The sequence below is a fragment of the Callorhinus ursinus genome, unplaced genomic scaffold (genome assembly GCF_003265705.2).
Source record: "Callorhinus ursinus isolate GAN/ISIS: 27379988/994484 unplaced genomic scaffold, GSC_fseal_2.0 scaffold10, whole genome shotgun sequence".
NCBI lineage: Eukaryota > Metazoa > Chordata > Mammalia > Carnivora > Otariidae > Callorhinus > Callorhinus ursinus.
This window is the reverse complement of record NW_027397072.1, coordinates 23017296-23036610: the sequence shown is the minus strand read 5'-3', so window position 1 is coordinate 23036610 and position 19315 is coordinate 23017296. Positions and strand designations below refer to the sequence as shown.

At 40.0% G+C, this 19315-nt stretch overlaps 1 protein-coding gene across 5 annotated transcripts in view; it reads right to left on the bottom strand.

The window, feature by feature from the left end:
- BABAM2 (BRISC and BRCA1 A complex member 2) overlaps nucleotides 1-19315 on the bottom strand; it is a 395384-nt gene that overhangs the window by 247522 nt on the left and 128547 nt on the right. For all 5 annotated transcript variants that reach the window (XR_012379665.1, XR_012379664.1, XR_012379666.1 and 2 more), the window contains one exon: nucleotides 7206-7280. Coding sequence is in view for 2 of the 5 variants with exons in the window: in XM_025867974.2 (XP_025723759.1) it covers nucleotides 7206-7280 (75 nt within the window). In the remaining 3 variants the exon portion in view is untranslated. The remainder of the gene's footprint in view (nucleotides 1-7205; nucleotides 7281-19315) is intronic.

Sequence of the window (19315 nt, the reverse complement as noted above, 5' to 3'; positions counted from 1 at the left end):
TCACCCATCTCCGGCCATCTTTGACAGAGAATTCACCTGATTCGGTGACATCCATGTCACCCTCCTCCTTTGTCCTCCTCACTCTAGGGCTTCACGGAGCACATCAACATGTCGCCTCTGAAAAACCCTCCAGACAGATTTGCCTTGGAACACAGACCACTGCAGCTCTCACTTGAGCGTCCTTCCTCAATCTCATTTATTCTTTCTACTTCAGGACAGATCTCAGGAGCCCTAGCTTCCTGTTCTAGATTCTAATCTAGCAATACAGAGTGTTTCCGGCTGCGGTGTGGTGTGCTGGAAAGACCACTGACTTTAGAGCCAAGGAATCTATCTCCAAATCCCAGTTCCACAAATCACTACCTGGATCACTTACATAATGGTGCCTCCAGAGTCCTTATCTATTTAAAAACATGGAGGGAGGGACGCCTGGATGGCTCATTCGTTAAGTGTCTGCCTTCAGCTCAGGTCATGATCCCAAGGTCCTGGGATCGAGCCCCGCATTGGACTCCCTGCTCCGCGGGAAGCCTGCTTCTCCCTCTCCCACTCCCCCTGCTTGTGTTCCCTCTCTCGCGGTCTCTCTCTCTCTCTCTCTGTCAAATAAATAAAATAAAATCTTCAAAATAAAATAAAATAAAAATAAAAACATGGAGGGGAAAAAAATGACTTCGCAGAGCTGTTGAGAATATTAAAGGAGATAATGTATACACAGCACCTAGTCTGATTCCTACAAACAGTATATATTCAATACCAATAGTTCTTTTCCTCACTCCCAGCCTTCTAAGCTTAGCACTGCCAGCCCATTAATAAATGAGGCTGGAGGCATGAAAGTGGGGTGCAGTCATGCCATCACCGTGCCAATAAATCCATTTACATCTGAGTTTATTGAGCCAAAGTGGAAATCCATAGCTTCTACTTAGAGCAGCAGTTCTTAACCTTGGGTGCACATTAAAACTACCTGCGGGATTTTTAAAATATAAGAATATTTGGGTTTTACTGCCAAAGATTCTAGTTCCATTGACCTGAGGTAGGGCCAGGGTATCAGTGCAGCCCACCATAAGAACCACTGATTAAAATTAACTGGCATCATCCAGAGTTAAATGGAACCCACGCGCCCTTGGCACTTGTGGCCCACTGCTACAAGGTCCCCCCAGACTAGACCATGCAGAAGAGATGCAATCTCCCCAAATTCACTTTGGTTCCATAGATTCCTAAAATAATCTCAGGGAACCAAGCCACTTCATATGGATCTCTATCACTTAATATGACAGCAATCAAGGTGGAAAATTATCCAATAAATATGTAATAGAATTCTGGGACATCATACTTCCCAAAGGAAAACACAATACACACACTGCACCTCAGGAAATAATTTTAAAATATACTTTCTATGCCCTAAAATACCCGAAAATCTAGGCCTAAACTGCTTTCTGCATGAGATTATACATTAGTTATCTTTCTCTTAGTGGTTCCAGTCATGAATTCACCAGCCTTATGAACAGAATGTGTATGTGATGGTTAACTTTGTTTCAACTTGTCAGGGCTAAGCAATGCCCAGATAGCTGGTAAAACATGATCTCTGGTTGTTCCTTTGAGGGTATTTCAGGAAGAGATTAGTATTTGAATCAGCAGACTGAGTAAAGAAAAGCCACCCTCACTAATGGAGGTGGGCATCATCCATTCCTTCAGGACACAAACAGAACAAAAGGCTAAGGAAGAATTCGCCCCCCCCCACCCCAACCAGCCTGCCTGCCTGTCTCTCCTCCACCCCCCTCCTCCTGCTCTCCTCCTTTCCCCTTTCCCTTCCCCTCCCTTGAGGCAGAAAGTCCCTTTTCTCTGCCTTTGAACAGCAGAACTCCTGATTCTCTCGCCTTCACACTCCATGACTTACACCACAGCCTCCTCTCCTCCCCTGGTTCTCAGGCCTGTCCCGGTTCTCTAGCATGCGGATGGCACACTATGGGCTTCTCGGCCACCATAACCTCGGGAACCAATTTTGTAAGAAATCTCCTTTTACATATATTCAATGTTTTCTGTTTCTCCGGAGAACACTGACAAATACAGAATGGTTCCCTAGTTCAGAATCAGCGTCTGCACATCTGAAGGCAAAATGCAGTGTCAATCCATCCACTGCTCTCATAGCCCAACAATCAATGACCGCCCTGTGCTCTGGGGAGTTGTATCTACCTGAGATATTCTTCAGAACACCCTTGTGCAGCCCACCTGGCTACCAGGCTGCCATGATCACCACACAGAGGCATTCTGTTTGGCCAGAAGTAGTTTAAAAAAATATGCATCCACTGCCATCACTTAAAAAGCAGCCATTTTTTCATATGATAAAAGCCCTGAGATTCCTGGCTCCCTCTAATAACATCTGCGTATCTGGCACCATAGGGCCCTTTCACGTGGCCACAACTGTGTAGGTGCAGAGCAACCACTGCTCTAGCTGAAACTCACGCCTGCTGGCTCCCTGCAGCTCTCCCCGTCTCCTACAGTAGTTCAGCCAGCCAGACTCCCTCCTTCTCAGGGCCCACCTGGCCCCGTGAGCACCTGGGGTTGCTAACATCCACGTGACCGGGGAGGCAGCTCCTATGCAGGATAACCTCAGCACACAAGTCGCCTTAGAGGTTCTCCTCCAGGTTAATGACCTTCGTAGACCATGTATGATTCCACTCTGGGTAGCTCCCTGAGACCCTCTGCCTGTCCTGGGCCCCTGAACCTATTCTGAGAACCTGACCTTAATTCCTGCTTTCTGCGTCTGTTTGACACAGGCACCTGTGTGCCACCACCTGAGTGTGCCCTGCCTGATCAGTCTAGCCATGGTGGCTTCTGAAGAAGGCTGGGAAGGCTGAGAGCCTCTTCTCCTGACACAGACGGCCAACTTCAGCTTCTTCACCTTCAATTCATTTCCATACTGTGTTATGATTCAGATGCCACAGTGGGACTAAACTGCAGCAAGCAGTCCTTCAAATTGTGTGAAGTTAAACGATGCCAAGAAGATTCCTATGGAAACTAGAAGCCCAAGTATTTCAGCAAACTGGTTATGGTCCTACCTCTGGACTGGGCTAGGGCACCATGGTACCAAGTGTAGGGACACTCCCAGCAACTACTTAGACTACTGCTATAAAATGAATTTTTAGGGGTGCCTGGGTGGCTCAGTGGGTTGAGTGTCTGCCTTCGGCTCAGGTCATGATCCCAGTGTCCTGGGATTGAGACCCACATCAGGCTCCCTGCTCAGCAGGTAGCCTGCTTCTCCCTCTGCCCCTCCCCCTGCTTCTGCTTATGCTCTCTCTCTGAAATAAATAAAATCTTAAAAATAAAATTAATTTTTAGTGTCCCCCCAAAATGTGTATGATGATGCTTAATCCCCAAGGTGACAGTATTTGGAGAAGGGGCCTTTGGGAAGTAATCAGGTCACATGACTGGAGCCCTCATGACGGGACTAGCAGATCTTACAAGAAGAGACTTGAGAGAGAAGCTCTCTCTCTTGGCCACTTGAGGATACAGTGGGGAGACGGCTGTCTACAAGCTAAGAAGCAGGCCCTCACCAGACAATGGATCTGCTGGTGACTTGATCTTAGGCCTTCCAGCTTCCAGAAATGGGAGAAATAAATATGTGTTGTTTAAGCCACCCAGTCTATGGTGTTTTTGTTAGAGCAGCCTGAATGAACTAAGACAACTATATGAACAATTACGGTCTTAACAAACAAACAAAAGTCAGCACTGATATTTTGTAAAGGTTATGTTTGTCACATCCACTATCAGCAGGAAATGATTACTATTTAGCCCTGTAGTGCAGTGAGATACTGCCATTTTCCTAGATATTTCTGTATGGGATGCTGAGGGGGGTCCTAACTATAAAATTTTAACTTGACTATATTTTGAATAAACAGGCTCATTATTTTAAGAGGCTACTTCACACACATACCATGTTTACAAGTAAGCTTCTCCTCTCCCCCAAACACTATATTCTGAGTTTCTGAGTACTTCTTGCTCAGATGATAAAAAATTTTAGTAGACAACTAGAACTTTTCCTTAGTTATCTCACCATGGAATATGCTTTTCCTGAAGAAAAATAAAATGCTTTTCCTGCATCACATACTCAGGTTTAATAATTCTCAGAATAAGAGTAAAGACAAGAATATATATAAGTCAATTTTCACCCCATCCTGAAGAAAATCAAGGGCAGCATCTTCTAATGACATATGAGTCAGCCTCATGACTAGTTCTTTAAGAAAAAACATAACAGGAATAAACAATCTTTCTCTGGTTTAGTAACTGTAGTGAATCTTACACTTTTGTCACTTCAGTAATCCCCCCTTTATTCTGGGGACCACAACTTCTCAACATAAACCTACCAGTTGAGAAGTTCAAGGGTGCGGACCTGGCCCAAGTGGGACAGACCCAGGAAAGCTGATCTATGCCTATCTGTAGACTATCCAACATGGGATCCGTTTCCTGCTATATGGACTATGGAAGTAGAGGATTTGAGCTACATGTCCCATTTCATTTATAGTAGTTTGTGCTGGATTTCCACCACCCACAAATAAAGAATCCTAACTAATACAGAAGTTTTGGTTTTTTTACTGAGTTCTTATGTAAATGATTTATCTAACCCACTGACTTAGCTCATCCAAGAATAAAATTTAGACACTGAAGTCAGGACTCATTTTCAGAATAAATTCACTCTATTCCACGTAAGAACCATATATGCCTGAAGCATAATATTAAGTAAAATCATATCACTGAATATTTAATGGCTTTTTCATTCTAACATCAAAAAATTCTATTAGTGGATAAAAGACGTATGCTTGGAAATATAAACTTGTAAGTGGATGATGGCTTCATGATGGCATAATGAAATCTCACTGCAGCAAATCAGGATGCAGTCAAACTCCATGCTATTCCAATACTTAAAAGGTCTACTTCACCTTTCATTTCTTGGGGATGGCAACGTAAAACTACACTGATGCTGGTGAACAGTAGCCTCATCCTACGAATCTGAAGAGTTTATTTTGGGACTGAGACTACCGATAGCATCCTGATAATCAGATTAGGAGCATCCAAATGCTAATAATATGTAAATCAGTTCCTAATGCAAACTGAGTTTTCAAAGTGGTATAGCCAAATGTTCCACGGTTATGATACAACTTTAGGAACTCAGATCTTAAAACTTTCAACAGGTATTCTGGATTCCTTCTGGGACGCAGGTATTTTTTTCCCGGTTGTTTTGTGCTACACAAGAGTTTCTTGCTTTTTGTTTGTTTGCCTTGTTGCTTTACTCTCTTTGCACAGACTAAAAGTCCAGAAAGACATCAGTGCCGCAATGTAGGCATTTCATCTATAGTAGAAAGGTCATCTCATCGTACTTTGGGGGGTGCAGGGGGAACACTTTCCCATTGTGCCAAATAGGCTCCACTTTTTCCTGTCTGACCGGCAAGGAAAGTAAGGACATAATAAAAAAAGGTAGAACTCTTAGAACAGAAAATATGGAAATTTGATTTTGAAGAGAAAAAAATTAGATTAGAATCCAAGAAGGCTTTTTTTTCCTTTGACCTTCAAGAACATGAGCAGAGGCAACGTTAGGTTCAAATAAGACAACCATTCAAACTGATAAGGCCCAACGAATCAAAACAATGATACTGTAACTGTAAATTTATGGATTAAAGTGATTATATAAATAATATACTCTTACATACTACTGAATTTGGTTTTAAATGAGCTGAAATCGAGTTTTAACTGGAATTTACGGAGGTCACTGCGTCTGTGAGCTAAGAGTTACCAAGGAGACTGCTTGCCACTCTAAGAGAGCATAATAATTGCTAAAACCAAATTAACTGTGCTTGGTAATCACAGATCTCATATGTATATTTACCACAACATGAGTGTGGAGAAACTAATATAAATTGCTGACTTCCATTCTCACTTGGACTTCATAACCCTTGGATATGGAGTGGAAAACTAGTCAACTGGAAACTAAAAATGAAAGTTTAATGAGGCACAAAAATCCCATGTTTTACTTAGGGAAAAAGAAAATAATTTCCCCACCTTGAGTGGAATGTATAAAAAAAAGTGTTCCTTAATCTTTTCTATAGTCCATAGTTTATATTCCACCAGACCATACTTCTAATCATTATCAAGATTAATATCTAATATTACGTGTGACTACTATAATATACAGGAAAACTTGTACGAGGTTTCTATCTTCTCTCTAGACTGTTCTAAATACCATTAACTCTCTGAACAACATCAAATTAGGAAGGCAGAAATTTTTCTTACATTAGACTAAAGCTATATAACTACAGATTGAAATATGGGGCTGAGGACAGCTACCATCTTAAATTGCAACCAAAATCCTCATTTGTGATGAATCTAGGCCTCATGTTAAGACTTTCTGTTCAGAACCTGCTCCCTGGTCCACGTGGTTTCCTTTACACTAACTGTAGCCTAGTCACTTGGATTCTGCCTCTTCTGTACAAAGCATCTGTAGACCTTGCCCCAAGGTGGTTGCTCTCCCAGCCACACCTTGCCTGCATCACTTTTTAAACAATGCCATATACACTGGTCTAAAGAGAGTCTCGACAGCCCAGCTATGAAGGTGCCTGAGATGAACTGCTGACATAAATAAGGAAAATGAGACGCCCTTTAGCATAGTTAATATGCAATCCTACCTAAAGACAAAATGCCTATTATTACTTTTTTAAAGATTTTATTTATTTGACAGAGAGAGACAGCGAGAGCAGGAACACAAGCAGGGGGAGTGGGAGAGGGAGAAGCAGGCCTCCCGCCAAGCAGGGAGCCCGATGTGGGGCTCGATCCCAGGACCCTGGGATCATGACCTGAGCCGAAGGCAGACACTTAATGACTGAGCCACCCAGGCGCCCCCAGAATGCCTATTAGATAATTTCCATAAGAGTCTTTCCTCCCAGTAAGATTACTAACAGTGACTTTCCCCCAAATTTAGTTTACTAATTTTACCTTATAAGGAAAATTCATTTTGAAATTACTTTTAGGGCTACTATTTTAGTTTGCAGATAACAAATTCAGTGAATCTTCATATAATAAATACTTTTAATAAATTCATTATTTGAAAAAGATGCTGGCATGCCAATCATGCAAATATTCAGAGTTAAATAACTACTTTAAAAGCTCATTTACATTTAAATAATTACATTTAAAAGCTCATATGTTATATCACATATTTTTACCTTGAGAAGGTATGTGGGAATATTGCTGAAATCCACTGGCAACTTCAAAAGGAAACGAGCTGAAAATTCACCAGTCTGTAGGACAAAAGGTATAATAATAAGATTAAAATAAGAAATTGATTGTGAAGTGACAATTATAGCCAAGGCCACAAGTTCAATCTGTTCAAACTGGAGGCATTTTCAATTTGAGTTTCCTAACATTAGCAAGAAAAGAAGGCTGGAAAAGCAAGGAAAGATCAAAAAGAATTCTTAAATTATTCACTACTAAAAACATAATTAGAACTTTTTAAATCTGCATTTTCAATGTGCAATAAAATTATAATGTCGTGTTACCTTTCTGGGTTTTTTTACGTGTAAAAAGAATACATGAATGTATGATTTTTTTTTTAATCCAAGCAATAGAGAAACACCTCTCCCTTTGATCCATTTCTTTTTTACTTAAGCGTTCAGACCACTAAGATTTATAACCCACAGGCGACTGACATATATCACTATCCTTTATAGTGCATCTGGAAGTACATACAAAGATCAAACTTCTGCCCAGAGAAAGCAGTCTATCAGTAGGTACCCCAAATAAGATTCTAATTTCCTGAACAATCTATTAACATCATTATCACCAACTAATTTTTTCAGTAATTCTATGAACTAGTCTCCATAGGAAAGATGTACAGAGGTTTAGAGATTTAAAACATTTAACCAAGCCTAAATAATGACTTCTACTTTTTTTTAAAGAAAAAAAAAACCCATGTAAAGAAAAAAGTTTTCCTCTCAACTTATGATGATGGGAAATCATAGAGTTCCTTTTTATGATGGGCATGGCTAAGGTGTCACATTGTTTTTAAAAAACTTTGTCATAGTGTGGAGAAGGGGCCTTCCAGTTGGGCTATCAGACACCTAGGGGTTCCAAGGAACCTCTGCAAAGACCACAAAGTAGGGTGGTGAGCTGGTGGGGTCCTGGGTCTTCCAACCTCTCTCACTCCAAACCTGCAGTTCAGCTTGGGATTCTGACATACTGGGTTTCATTATGACATGCTGTTTGAACAAAGAACTCCGGGGATGATCCAGAACTACTCTAAAGAGTGGATCTCTATCGGGGCACCTGGGTGGCTTAGTTGGTTAAGCAGCTGCCCTCGGCTCAGGTCATGATCCCTGGGTCCTGGGATCAAGTCCTGCATCAGGCTCTCTGCTCAGCAGGGAGCCTGCTTCTCCTTCTGCCTGCCGCTCCCCCTGTTTGAGCTCTCTCTCTCTCTCTCTCTCTCCAACAAATAAATGAATAGTATCTTTAAAAAAAAAAAAAGAGTGGATCGCTATCATTTTTATATTTTGGGAACACTGAAGAGCTCCCAATATCTACACTGCCTCCCCCCTTAAAAATAAAAACAAGCACCCCAAACTCCCAAAACACATGCTTCAACACAACAAGCATTTACAAATATTTCTTTATGCATCAGTGGATGAAGGCACATAAGCTACCTACATATCTCTTACAGATGATTCTACATCAATCACCACGCCTTTCTACAAATACCCTAACAACTGACGGCCATTTTTAAATGCTGACCTAAAACCCTGAAAACACAAACATAAACCTTGAGCTCAAAAGATGAAATGGCTAACTACCATCTGCATGGTGGTTCGTTGTTTTACTGCTTACAACATCCTTTAACTTACATTGACCTCAGGCTAAGGACAGAGCACTTCCTCATTGCCACAAGCCCAACCCCATGACACAAAAAGCAGAAATGAGAGAATTGAATGGACAAACTCAATGCTGAGGCAAGCCAGACAGACTCACAGAAGCCACTGCACCACCAGAAACACCAGTGGTGAGAAACAGGAGGAATCCACGGGAGCTGAGCAGCTAGTCGTAGGGCACACCAATACACGCAGGCTACTTGAAAGAATAATTAGGAGCCACCCAAGGATATACAAACAGCTCACCACGGTGGGTGGGAGGAAGAGGTTTGTGAAAGAGCCAAATAAAATTCTTACATTCTATTAAAGTCTGAGATTACTAGAAAGGTATGGTTTGGGCATTTTGTTAAGCTCCTAGAGGATTCTACAACTAACACCACCTATTGAGTGTGATTCTTTCAACCTAAGTACAAGGGCTCATATACTGAAAGATGTGAGTATAGGGACAACATAAAGCACTACAGAATGATATGGGAGCTTATGAGAGGGGAATCTAGCCCAGCAGGAATTTGGGGGCTGTGGGAAGAACAGAAGAGTCTTCCTTGAGTGCTGGTACAATGCTACAGAGGAAGGAACACTCATCAAAGAAGGCAAATTCCCAACCACTGTCCCCACTCTTTCTCCTATATAATCAATTTTTCCCTCTTTACCCACTCACTCCCATCAGTATGCAAACATCATTTAAAAAGTCTTTACCAAAAAGAAAAAAATGTAATAAAATAGTCTTTCTTAACTTCATACCTTTTTTCAGGTCCCATCTCATTTCTCTGTTTTACTTTACAAAACAACCTCCTGTAAAGGACTGGTCTATATTTCTTCTTTTACTGTTCTCTCTGGAGCCCTCTCCTGTCAGCCTTCCCTCCCCCCAACCAGTCAACCCCAACAGCTCATCAAGGTCACCAATGACCTCCCCATGGCCAAATCCAACAGTCATTTCTCAGTGCTCATTTTAGTACTTGTTCTCTCAGCAGCGTTTTGACATAGCTGATTATTGCTCCTTTCCTGGAACACTCTCCCCTTGGTTTCCAGGATCCCACCCTCTCTTGGCTTAACTTTACTTCACTAGCCCTCCCTACAGCCTCCCCAGCCACTGCACGCTGGAGCGCACCACCAGCTCAGCCTCAAGACCTCTCTCCTTTCCTGACACTTCCAGGTAACCTCATCTAGGCTCAAGACTTTCAATACCATTTATATGCTGATGATTCCCAAATGTTCCATCTCTGCCCAGACCTTTCCCTAACTTGTTTCATTTATCCAACTATCATGAATGAAACCAAACTCCTGATTCCCTTCCTTTGATATTTAGTCTTCATTTTAGTAAATGGTAATTCCATTCTTTCATTCCTTCAGGCCAAAAACCTCAGAAGCATCCTTGACTCCTCTCTTTCTTGTTCATCCTATGTTCAAAGTGGCAGAAAATCCTGTTGATTCTATATTCAAAATAGATCCTTAGTCCAACCACTTCTCACCACAGCAAAACCACCTGATCTGAGCCAGGGCCATCTCCAGCCTAGATCACTGCAATCACACCCAACTGCTTCAGCCACTGTTCCTCTGGAAGCTTGTTCTGGTCTCCCTAGGCACAGCAATGCTTTCAGTACATTAGTCAGATTATGATCCTCCTTTGCTCAAACCTCTCAAATGGCAGAGTTTAGCTCCTTTAGAGAATAATCTGATAAGGCAACAATTGAGCAGAGATGAGGAAGAAAATCATGTGGAATGTGGAGGAGAAACATCCCAGGCAAAGAGAACAGAAAGTATAAAAAGGGTTGATGCAGATGCAGGCCAAAATGTTCAAGAAAGAGCAAGGACGTCAGTGTTACTGGATCAAACAAACACTAACACCAATCAGAGGTCACCCTGAAATTCTCTTTTCCTAACCGCTGTAGGATGTGCAACAATCACTCATAACATTAGTAAACACCGAAATGACGACTGCATCTACATGGAATATTTGTTAAGTCATTCCTGGGGATATTGAGAGAGGTTTTTTACAAGTACCAAGGGGTTAGAAGATATTGCAGAAGGGAGTTGGTTGGACAGACAATAATAAATCTAGCTCAATTCATTTTCAATTTGGAGACTCAAACCATCTACAATCAATAAATGGCCATTTCTACCTACTGGTCTACAATGTCAATCAGTGAGTTAAAATGGCAGTCTCAAAACTTTCACACTGTTAGACTCAATGGCTCTTCTACATTTTTTTTTAAACAATAAAAGGAGTAAAATGTAGGATTTAAAAATTAAAACAAGTCTTGTACATATAAGGTAATGGGAAATATAATTACATATTTAGCACTTGGACTCATGTGAACTGCTAGTTATTTTAGTCCATGTACTACATTTTAGCTCTTTTGCCCTATTTTAGTTTGTACAATATATTTTTATTCTACCAGCTATTTTAGACCAACATTCCTTTAAAAACGCTTAGACAATCCCTACTTTATCCCCTCTCAAAATGTTGATCCTAGAACTAATATAAATTTATGTTTATTGGCAAAAGACTGATTTCCACAACTAAATTCATAATAAAAGGCAAGTTGTTCCAAGGACTAAGAGGAGTTTGTGTTTATCAGCAATGGACTGCTTTACACAACGAAATGTCATAATATGAGAAACTTAAGGTTGTGAAAGGAATTTGGTGCTCTGGAAACCACAGAAAGTGCTTTTTGATCTCTAACTTTCCAGCTGACTATACATTCTTTATCTTGCCACAAGAGAATAAAGAAAACTTAGCACTTGTTTCTAACTTAGAAACATTGGAAACTACAACTTAAGAATTCAGTTTTCAGCTCGGCTGCTGATTTTCCTTGTGACCTGGAAGTAATCTCCTTCTGTGTAACTAAGTAAATGCTGATTTAAAACATGTCTTAATATAAAACTTAAGCTATAAATTACGTAAGGAACAAAACATAAGTGAAAAATCCGTTCTGAGTTCTACCTCAGATGACTTTTTCTGTGTTTTTATATTCGAAGTTCCAACAGTTATTTAAGCAATTTACGGTCACTCTGTTGTAACGTCAAAGATTGCTTCCATATAATCTTTCCTGTAAGCTGAAAATGAGACATTTAGATGCAGCCAAGTGAACAGAATAACTTGATTTTTTTGTCAGTCCTTGGTCAAATCTTCTCTTGGATAGATGTAGAAAATTATCTGACCTATGACTGTTAAAATGTCAGCTATTCTGCCAACTGCCTTAATGGCAATTTCCCCAGCTTAGCAATAAATATGTGCATCCTTCCTTTTTTTCAAGTTACAGTACATTGGCAAGTAACTTAAACTAACAAGACTCTGAGTTTTGGCAATTTATTAGGTCTGAGCTTTTCTTCTGCTAATAGCAGCTGTGTCGTGTGACAGGTAGTGACAGGTAGACATCTTGTACAGAATGGGCTCCAAACCCAGGCTGCTTGGTAAAGGGAAACTTCACTTGCTTTCTTAGAGGCTGTTCCCTTGTCAACAAACAAGCTGTCACCTGAAACTGCTTCTACCACTTGGATAGCTACAAGTGAAGAAACACTCAAGAATAACCACAACTTGAACAGGGTGACAGTCAGGTAAGGGTGATTCTTCAAATGGACTCTGACAACCAACAGCCCAAGTCTGCAGACTGTTCCTTGGCAAAGGCATAATTACCCATTACATATGAAAAGGAAAGCCAAAGTTAGTCTAACTAGGATTTCGTAAGATCTCACACTTTACACTTTACAAAATGTTTTCTAAGTTACATTATTTAATTATCCCAAAATCCTGTTCAATATATATAATTCCCTTACACCTATTTCAGAAATGAGAAAACTTGGGCCTAGAACAGTCCAGAAACTTGCCCACAGCCATTGAGAGGGTAATAAAGAGTCAGAGCTCAACCTCAAGACTCAAGATCCATTCATCCTATTCATTACTATGGATTAAGAGCCTAAAGTGTGTCTGTCAGGCCCTAGACAAGGCATAGCAAATATAATGAGTAAAAGAGACATGGCCCCTGCCCTCTTGGGGCTTATCATCTAGTGGGTGAGTAAGACATTAATCAAAATAATGCTCCTATAAATTACAGGAAGATATTTCAGGAAGACTGGCCCTGTCTAGGCTTTGGGGTTCATTTCTTTGTGGGAACTCTTAGAAAGCCAAGTCATAAGACCATGTAGAAAAATAAACAATTGATACCAGCCAGGAAAACTTCAAAGAAGCAAAGCAATGAAAGGGAGCTAGCTACACCAGATAGTAAAGACACAGAAATTACAGGAGGGTAATACTGGTATTAAATCAACGAGCAGAAAAGTAAGTCCAGAAATAAGGCCAAATACATTTAGTGAATGACTGATGATGTGGGACAACTGCATCGCCATCTAAGAATAAAGTCAGATCCATATTTCACATCATATATGAGGATAAAGTCCAAGTGGATTATGACTTTCAGTGTACAAAATTGAAACCATAAGTAAGAAAACACTGATGAATGCCTTTATAACCTTGCAACAGGGAATGCCTTTCAAATATGACTCCAAATTCAGAAGCTATAAAGGGGATGATGGGTAAATTTGATGGCCTGAATATAAAAATTCTGTGGATGGCAAAAAACCACCATCAGCAAAGTCAAAAGACAACTAACAGAGGAAAATGTATTTGCAACCCTATCACAAAAAGCTAATGACCTTAATGAAAAAAAGATTAAAAAAAAAAAAACACAAGAGAAAAACAGGCAACAAATTTATAGAAAAGAAATACAAATAACTCTAAAACATTAAAAAATGCTTAACCTCATTCATAACAAAAGGAATACAAATTAAAACTAAACTGAATATCATTTTTTACCAGACTGGCAGAAATCAGCACTTTAAAGATATCACAGCACCGTGTTCTCACCTCCACTGTTTTTGATGACAAGTCAGTGGTGACTCAAATAACTGCTCACCTATAGATAAAGTATCATTTTTCTGTGATCACTTAAGATATTCTCTTTATCTTTGGTTTTCAGTATTCTGACTTGCATTTTTCTTGGTTACGGTTTGTTGACATTCTTGAATCTGTAAATTTATGTCTTTCACCATATTTGGAAATATCTAGGCATTATTTCATCAACTATTTCCCTGCTCCCTCTTTTTCTCCTCTCCTCTCCTTCTAGGACTCTACTTTCATGTATATTCAATGTTTTGATTTTGTCCTGTAAGCTCTGCCTTCCCCTCTTCCAAGTATCAACCTCTATCCAGTATCTAACTGCTTTCAATCACTATCCAGCATCTTCAGGCACAGGTCTTTATATTCTGTCCAGATTAGAATTGTTATGGGCGGAAGCGTCAGTCCAGAAGCTACCAGGCCATTATGCAAAGTGGAACTTGACAGAAATCTACAAATATGTTAATACACCGTTCACAATACTGTGAAGAAATAATCGCTCTCATACATAGCTGCTGGGTTAATAAATTATTAGTGTGAACTTATGGAGGGCATTTTAGAGATAAAATTATAAACACACATAATCTTTGATCTAGCAGTTCCTCTTCTAGTTATATATCTTACTTGATAATAAGACATACTTGAACACATGCAAGATGACAGGTACAAGAATGAAGGAGCTCTTTATATTTGGGGGAAAAAAAATCCTAAAGCTATGTTATGTCAAAAGCAAGATGCCAAACATGGTGTATAATATATGTTACCATTTGCATTAAAAGAGGGGAATATATATATATACGTATATATATAAGTATATATATATTTATTTATATATATAATATATAAATGCTTAACCTCATTCATAACAAAAAGAATACAAATTAAAACTAAACTGAATATCATTTTTGATATATATATATATTTATGTTTCCTTATATGTGCATATAGAAAGTCTGAAAAGGTACACTACAAAAAAGCTGTACTGGTGCTTACCTGGGGTGGAGGAGGAAAAGGAAGGTGGCTCTGATTTGGGTGGACACAGGACAAAGATAGGAGAGAGACTTTTCACTTCATATATTTTAAGAGATTTTGATTTTTCAGCAATATGAATCTATTACCCACTAAAAACTTATTATTTTTTTAAGATTTTATTTATTTGACAGAGAGAGACAGCGAGAGAGGGAATACAAGCAAGGGAGTGGGAGAGGGAGAAGCAGGCTTCCCGCTGAGCAGGGAGCCCGATGTGGGGCTCGATCCCAGGACCCTGGGACCATGACCTGAGCCGAAGGCAGACGCTTAACGACTGAGCCACCCAGGCGCCCCCACTCAAAATCTTTTAAAAAGGAATTTGCAGGAGCGCCTGGGCGGCTCAGTCAGTTGAGCGTCCAACTCTTGATTTCAGCTCAGGTCATGATTTCAAGGTCATGATGTTAAGCCCTGCATCAGGCTCTATGTTGAGTGTGGGGTCTGTTTCAGATTCTCTCTCCCCCTCTCCCCCTGCCCCTCCCCCTGCTCACACTCTCTCTCCCTCAAATAAAGAAATAAAATCTTTTAAAAAAGGAATCTGCAAATTAAAAGTATATATAATGAGATGCTCATAATTCATGCATTCACTCATTCATTCATTCAACAAACATTTACTGAGCACCTACTGTGCCGGGTGCCAGGTTAGGTGATGGAGATCTTAAGACAAACAAAATACAGTCTCTCTCCTCGTGGAACTTAAAGTCAACTCTGAGTAGATGAACAAAATATTAGGACGTGATGCTCTGACACAGATATTCAGCAGATGCTTTGGAAGTAATTGAGTTAGGACTCTGCATTTTAGGTGGCAGAATTCCATTGCAAACTCAGACCTGAGCAAATGAAAGATAATTTCTTAAAAGGATATGGGGTATCTCATGGAATCTAAGACTAAAAATGCAGCCCAGCCTCAGTTCAAAAGACCTGAATACCCTCAGCAGTTTCTCCTTGTCTTATCTCTGCTCCGTTTGTGATTTATCTTACTTTCTCTCTACCTAGCACTTTCTGATTCTTCTAAGTAGATTATATGAGAAAAAATTTACGTGTGACACACCAGTTACTCATAAGGAAACCAACCTCACTTTCTCAGTGCTAACTCCAAATTCCCAGGCAAGAACTACTTGGCTTCCGTGCCTTCTAAACTGGTCAACACTACCTCCACACTTCTTTACAGTTAAAAAGAGTTAGTGGTACCATAAATTCAATGAAAAACCAGGAAGCATTTTTAGGAGTGGGGGGATTAAGTTATGTGTATACTCTCCCAAAGCCATAAAATAATCTGAGGGGTTTCCTGACAGAACGCTTCAAATACAGGATTCTTCACCTTTTTCCTCTTACTACTTAGAAAGAAAGCATCTGGTCCTTTGAAGACCCCCGTAGATCCCTTTCACACTGAGAAAACTGTGTAAAGAGTGCTCCCTATATCTAAATGGCCACCCAGGAAATGGGGCAGGGCCCTCAAGGTTTCAGAACCAACACGTGGCCTCCCAAACAGAAGTGGGGAGGTGGGCACGGTTCCAGTCCCTCCTCAGACGCTGCTCTGTAAGGCAGGTGCAGGCAAAGGAAGCGGAAAGGATTTCCTCTGTGTTTCACATGCCTCCATAAAACCGGGTCTTTTCCACTTGATGCACCCTGCTGCTAAAAGAAACATGAATTTCCTACTGGTACCCCTATCATTTAAAAAAATTTTTTAAATTCCTTTTACATGTCAGTAACACTGAAAAAGCTATCATATTCACCCTTAAGGTCTTTAATTTAGGTACACACATACTACTTCTTATGAATGCAGTCACAATCTGAGATATAAACTACTGCTAGCAAGATACTAAGTACTCCTACTGACATACGGGTCAAAATTCAATATAACAAATCCATTATGAAAACAATAAAAATGTGAACCCCTGTCATGGGTTCATTTATTTTAAATCATGTTCAACTCATAATAGTTCCATGTGGTTAACAACAAAAACAAACAAATGTCAGTTCTAGAAGTGTGTGTAACACAGCTGACTACCACACTACACCCTTCTCAAAGGAGCAAGTCCAAGTTTATCCCTGTCTACAAGTCAAACGACTTTAGGGCCTAACTCCCAAGCGGCGTAAATTCAACAGGGATTATGAGAGAAGACCCTCGGGTCCCCTGCTACATAAGGCAGACAGGCATCGCCAGAACACCTACTCCATCCTCAAGGCCCACATGCTTCCAGACCCTCCAGATACGCTGACCCCTCTCTTAGCATTCTGGCCCTCCTCTCCCACCATTCTAGACCAGTGCTCTCCAAGGGAAAGATGATACAACGCACAAATGTAAGCCACACCTACATGTGTAATTTAAGATTTTTAATATTTTCTAATAGCTGTATTTAAAAAGGTAAGAGAAACAAGTGAAATCGCTTTTAATACTATATCCCAATATATCCAAAATATTCTCATCTCCACATGTGATCAGTATAAAAATTGTTAATAAGATCATCTTTTGTATGAATTCTTTGAATTCTGGTATGCATTTTACGTTTGCATATATCTCAATTCAGAGTAAGCTTGCAAGTGCTCAACGGCCACCTATGTATGGCTAGCAGCTCTTGTACTGGACCACACAGTTCTAGACATTGTTCCATCAATACCAAACCCCACATTCAGTTAGATACTCTGTCACAAATACCTGAAGACCTACTTGAGCTTCCAAATACCATGAACCTGGCACACTCCTCACAGGAAGGCGGATACATGTCATCTGGTTAGTGGGGGGGGAGGGGGTTGATCATGGGACCCCACTGCCATTTCCAGATAATATGGTTTTTCCTTCTTCCTCCAAAAACTGTCTAAACCTACTGTCTTTACTTCATTTTCTTCACCTGCATTCCTGACACCCTACAATCTGCTCTCCCCGGCTCAGAACTCTATCAGAACTGCTCCTGGAAAGACAAGCACCACTTTCTCCCTCTTAAAAAGTAACTTTCCCTTTCACCTTGCTTTCCATTCCTTACCTGCATCTTAGTGACATCAACCTCTACTAATCCACATATGGTACTTTATGATTAACAGCACTTTCAGAGATAATCCGGGAACCACTAATCTAGAATTTATGGAGCCCCTACTATCATAATTCACTTCAACTATTTACAAGAGAAGGCTAATGATAATAATAATACTTTGTATTACATAACTCCATGTTTGCTTAATTCTGTTTGCTTCCCACACACAGGATCTCATTTATGTTTGTGTCAAGGGTGGATGACAGGGGAGTTACCTCCAGGAAAGTGACACAGGGAAAACCTATAGTCACACATACACAAAACTAATGACAGAATTAGAATCTGAAGCTCCCACTTCCCAGATCACTCTCTCTCCAATACATTTCCTATGTATACAGGCCTCTGCTCTGTAGGACTTTACACTCTAACACATACTGCTATAAAAGTAATCAAACAAGGAGGCCATCAGACCGAGGGCGTTCTCATGCCTTGGTAGCTAACTTAAGCAAACTGAAATCTAAACCAATCATTTCCTATAAATGCCTCCAAATTAAGAAGAACAATCAATCACAAACAGCCAACTGGGCTTTCCCAAATGATGCAACTACTTAAGCTACAGCCAATCAATTAAGTACCCTGCTTTGCTTCTTTGTCTTCTCTACAAAACCCCTGCCCCCTAGCTTTTGTCAGTAGAATGCTCCTAACCACTTCGAATCCATGTCTGCTCAAATAAACTCTTAAAAATTTTAATATGCCTCAGTTTATTTTTTAACAAACCTCATATACTTTCCCCTGAAACATAAATCACAGCAGGATGAGATGGCAGAAGCCTCAGTCATTAACTCAAATGAGGAGCTCCTCATAGAATGGCTCCTTTCTTTTCTGCACAATATTCTTAAACGCTGCCAGAGCTTAATTGATAAGCCATGGATTCCTAAAATCTTACTGGGATTTGGGGTCAACTACAATAACAAAAAAAGATAATTGCTTCACATTCTCCATTATATAAGTGTATGTCATTATTAAGAAAATACCCACAAAAGGAAAAAATATGTTGCCAAAACACTGTTTTATCTCACAGATCACCCACTGGTATTCTTTAATATGTAAAAAATGTGAAAACATGTGGTTGTGGAACATCTCAAAACATTCATTTCATAGCAGGAAAGAAAAATGTCTTTGATCGAAATATTAGGTATGATTAACTTTGAGCTCTGGGAATTAAAAGCCAAAGGAAAAAAAAAAATCACAACTTCTTTACTGTGCTTTGTTACAATTAACAAACCCTCGTTCTTCAGATACAACAGACCCATGCAGGAAACGCTGGCAAGGCAGCTGATATAACATAAAATGAGACCTTGGGCTTTACCCATTGAGAAAACTGATAATGCACCCTTATTTTGATATAGTGTATCAAAAACAGTATGATTTTAATACCTGTAGCTTATATTGTGGCATTCATCAAAATTAACATTCTAATCTTAAAACTAACTCTGCTCACAGAGGTAACAGGTGATTTTGTG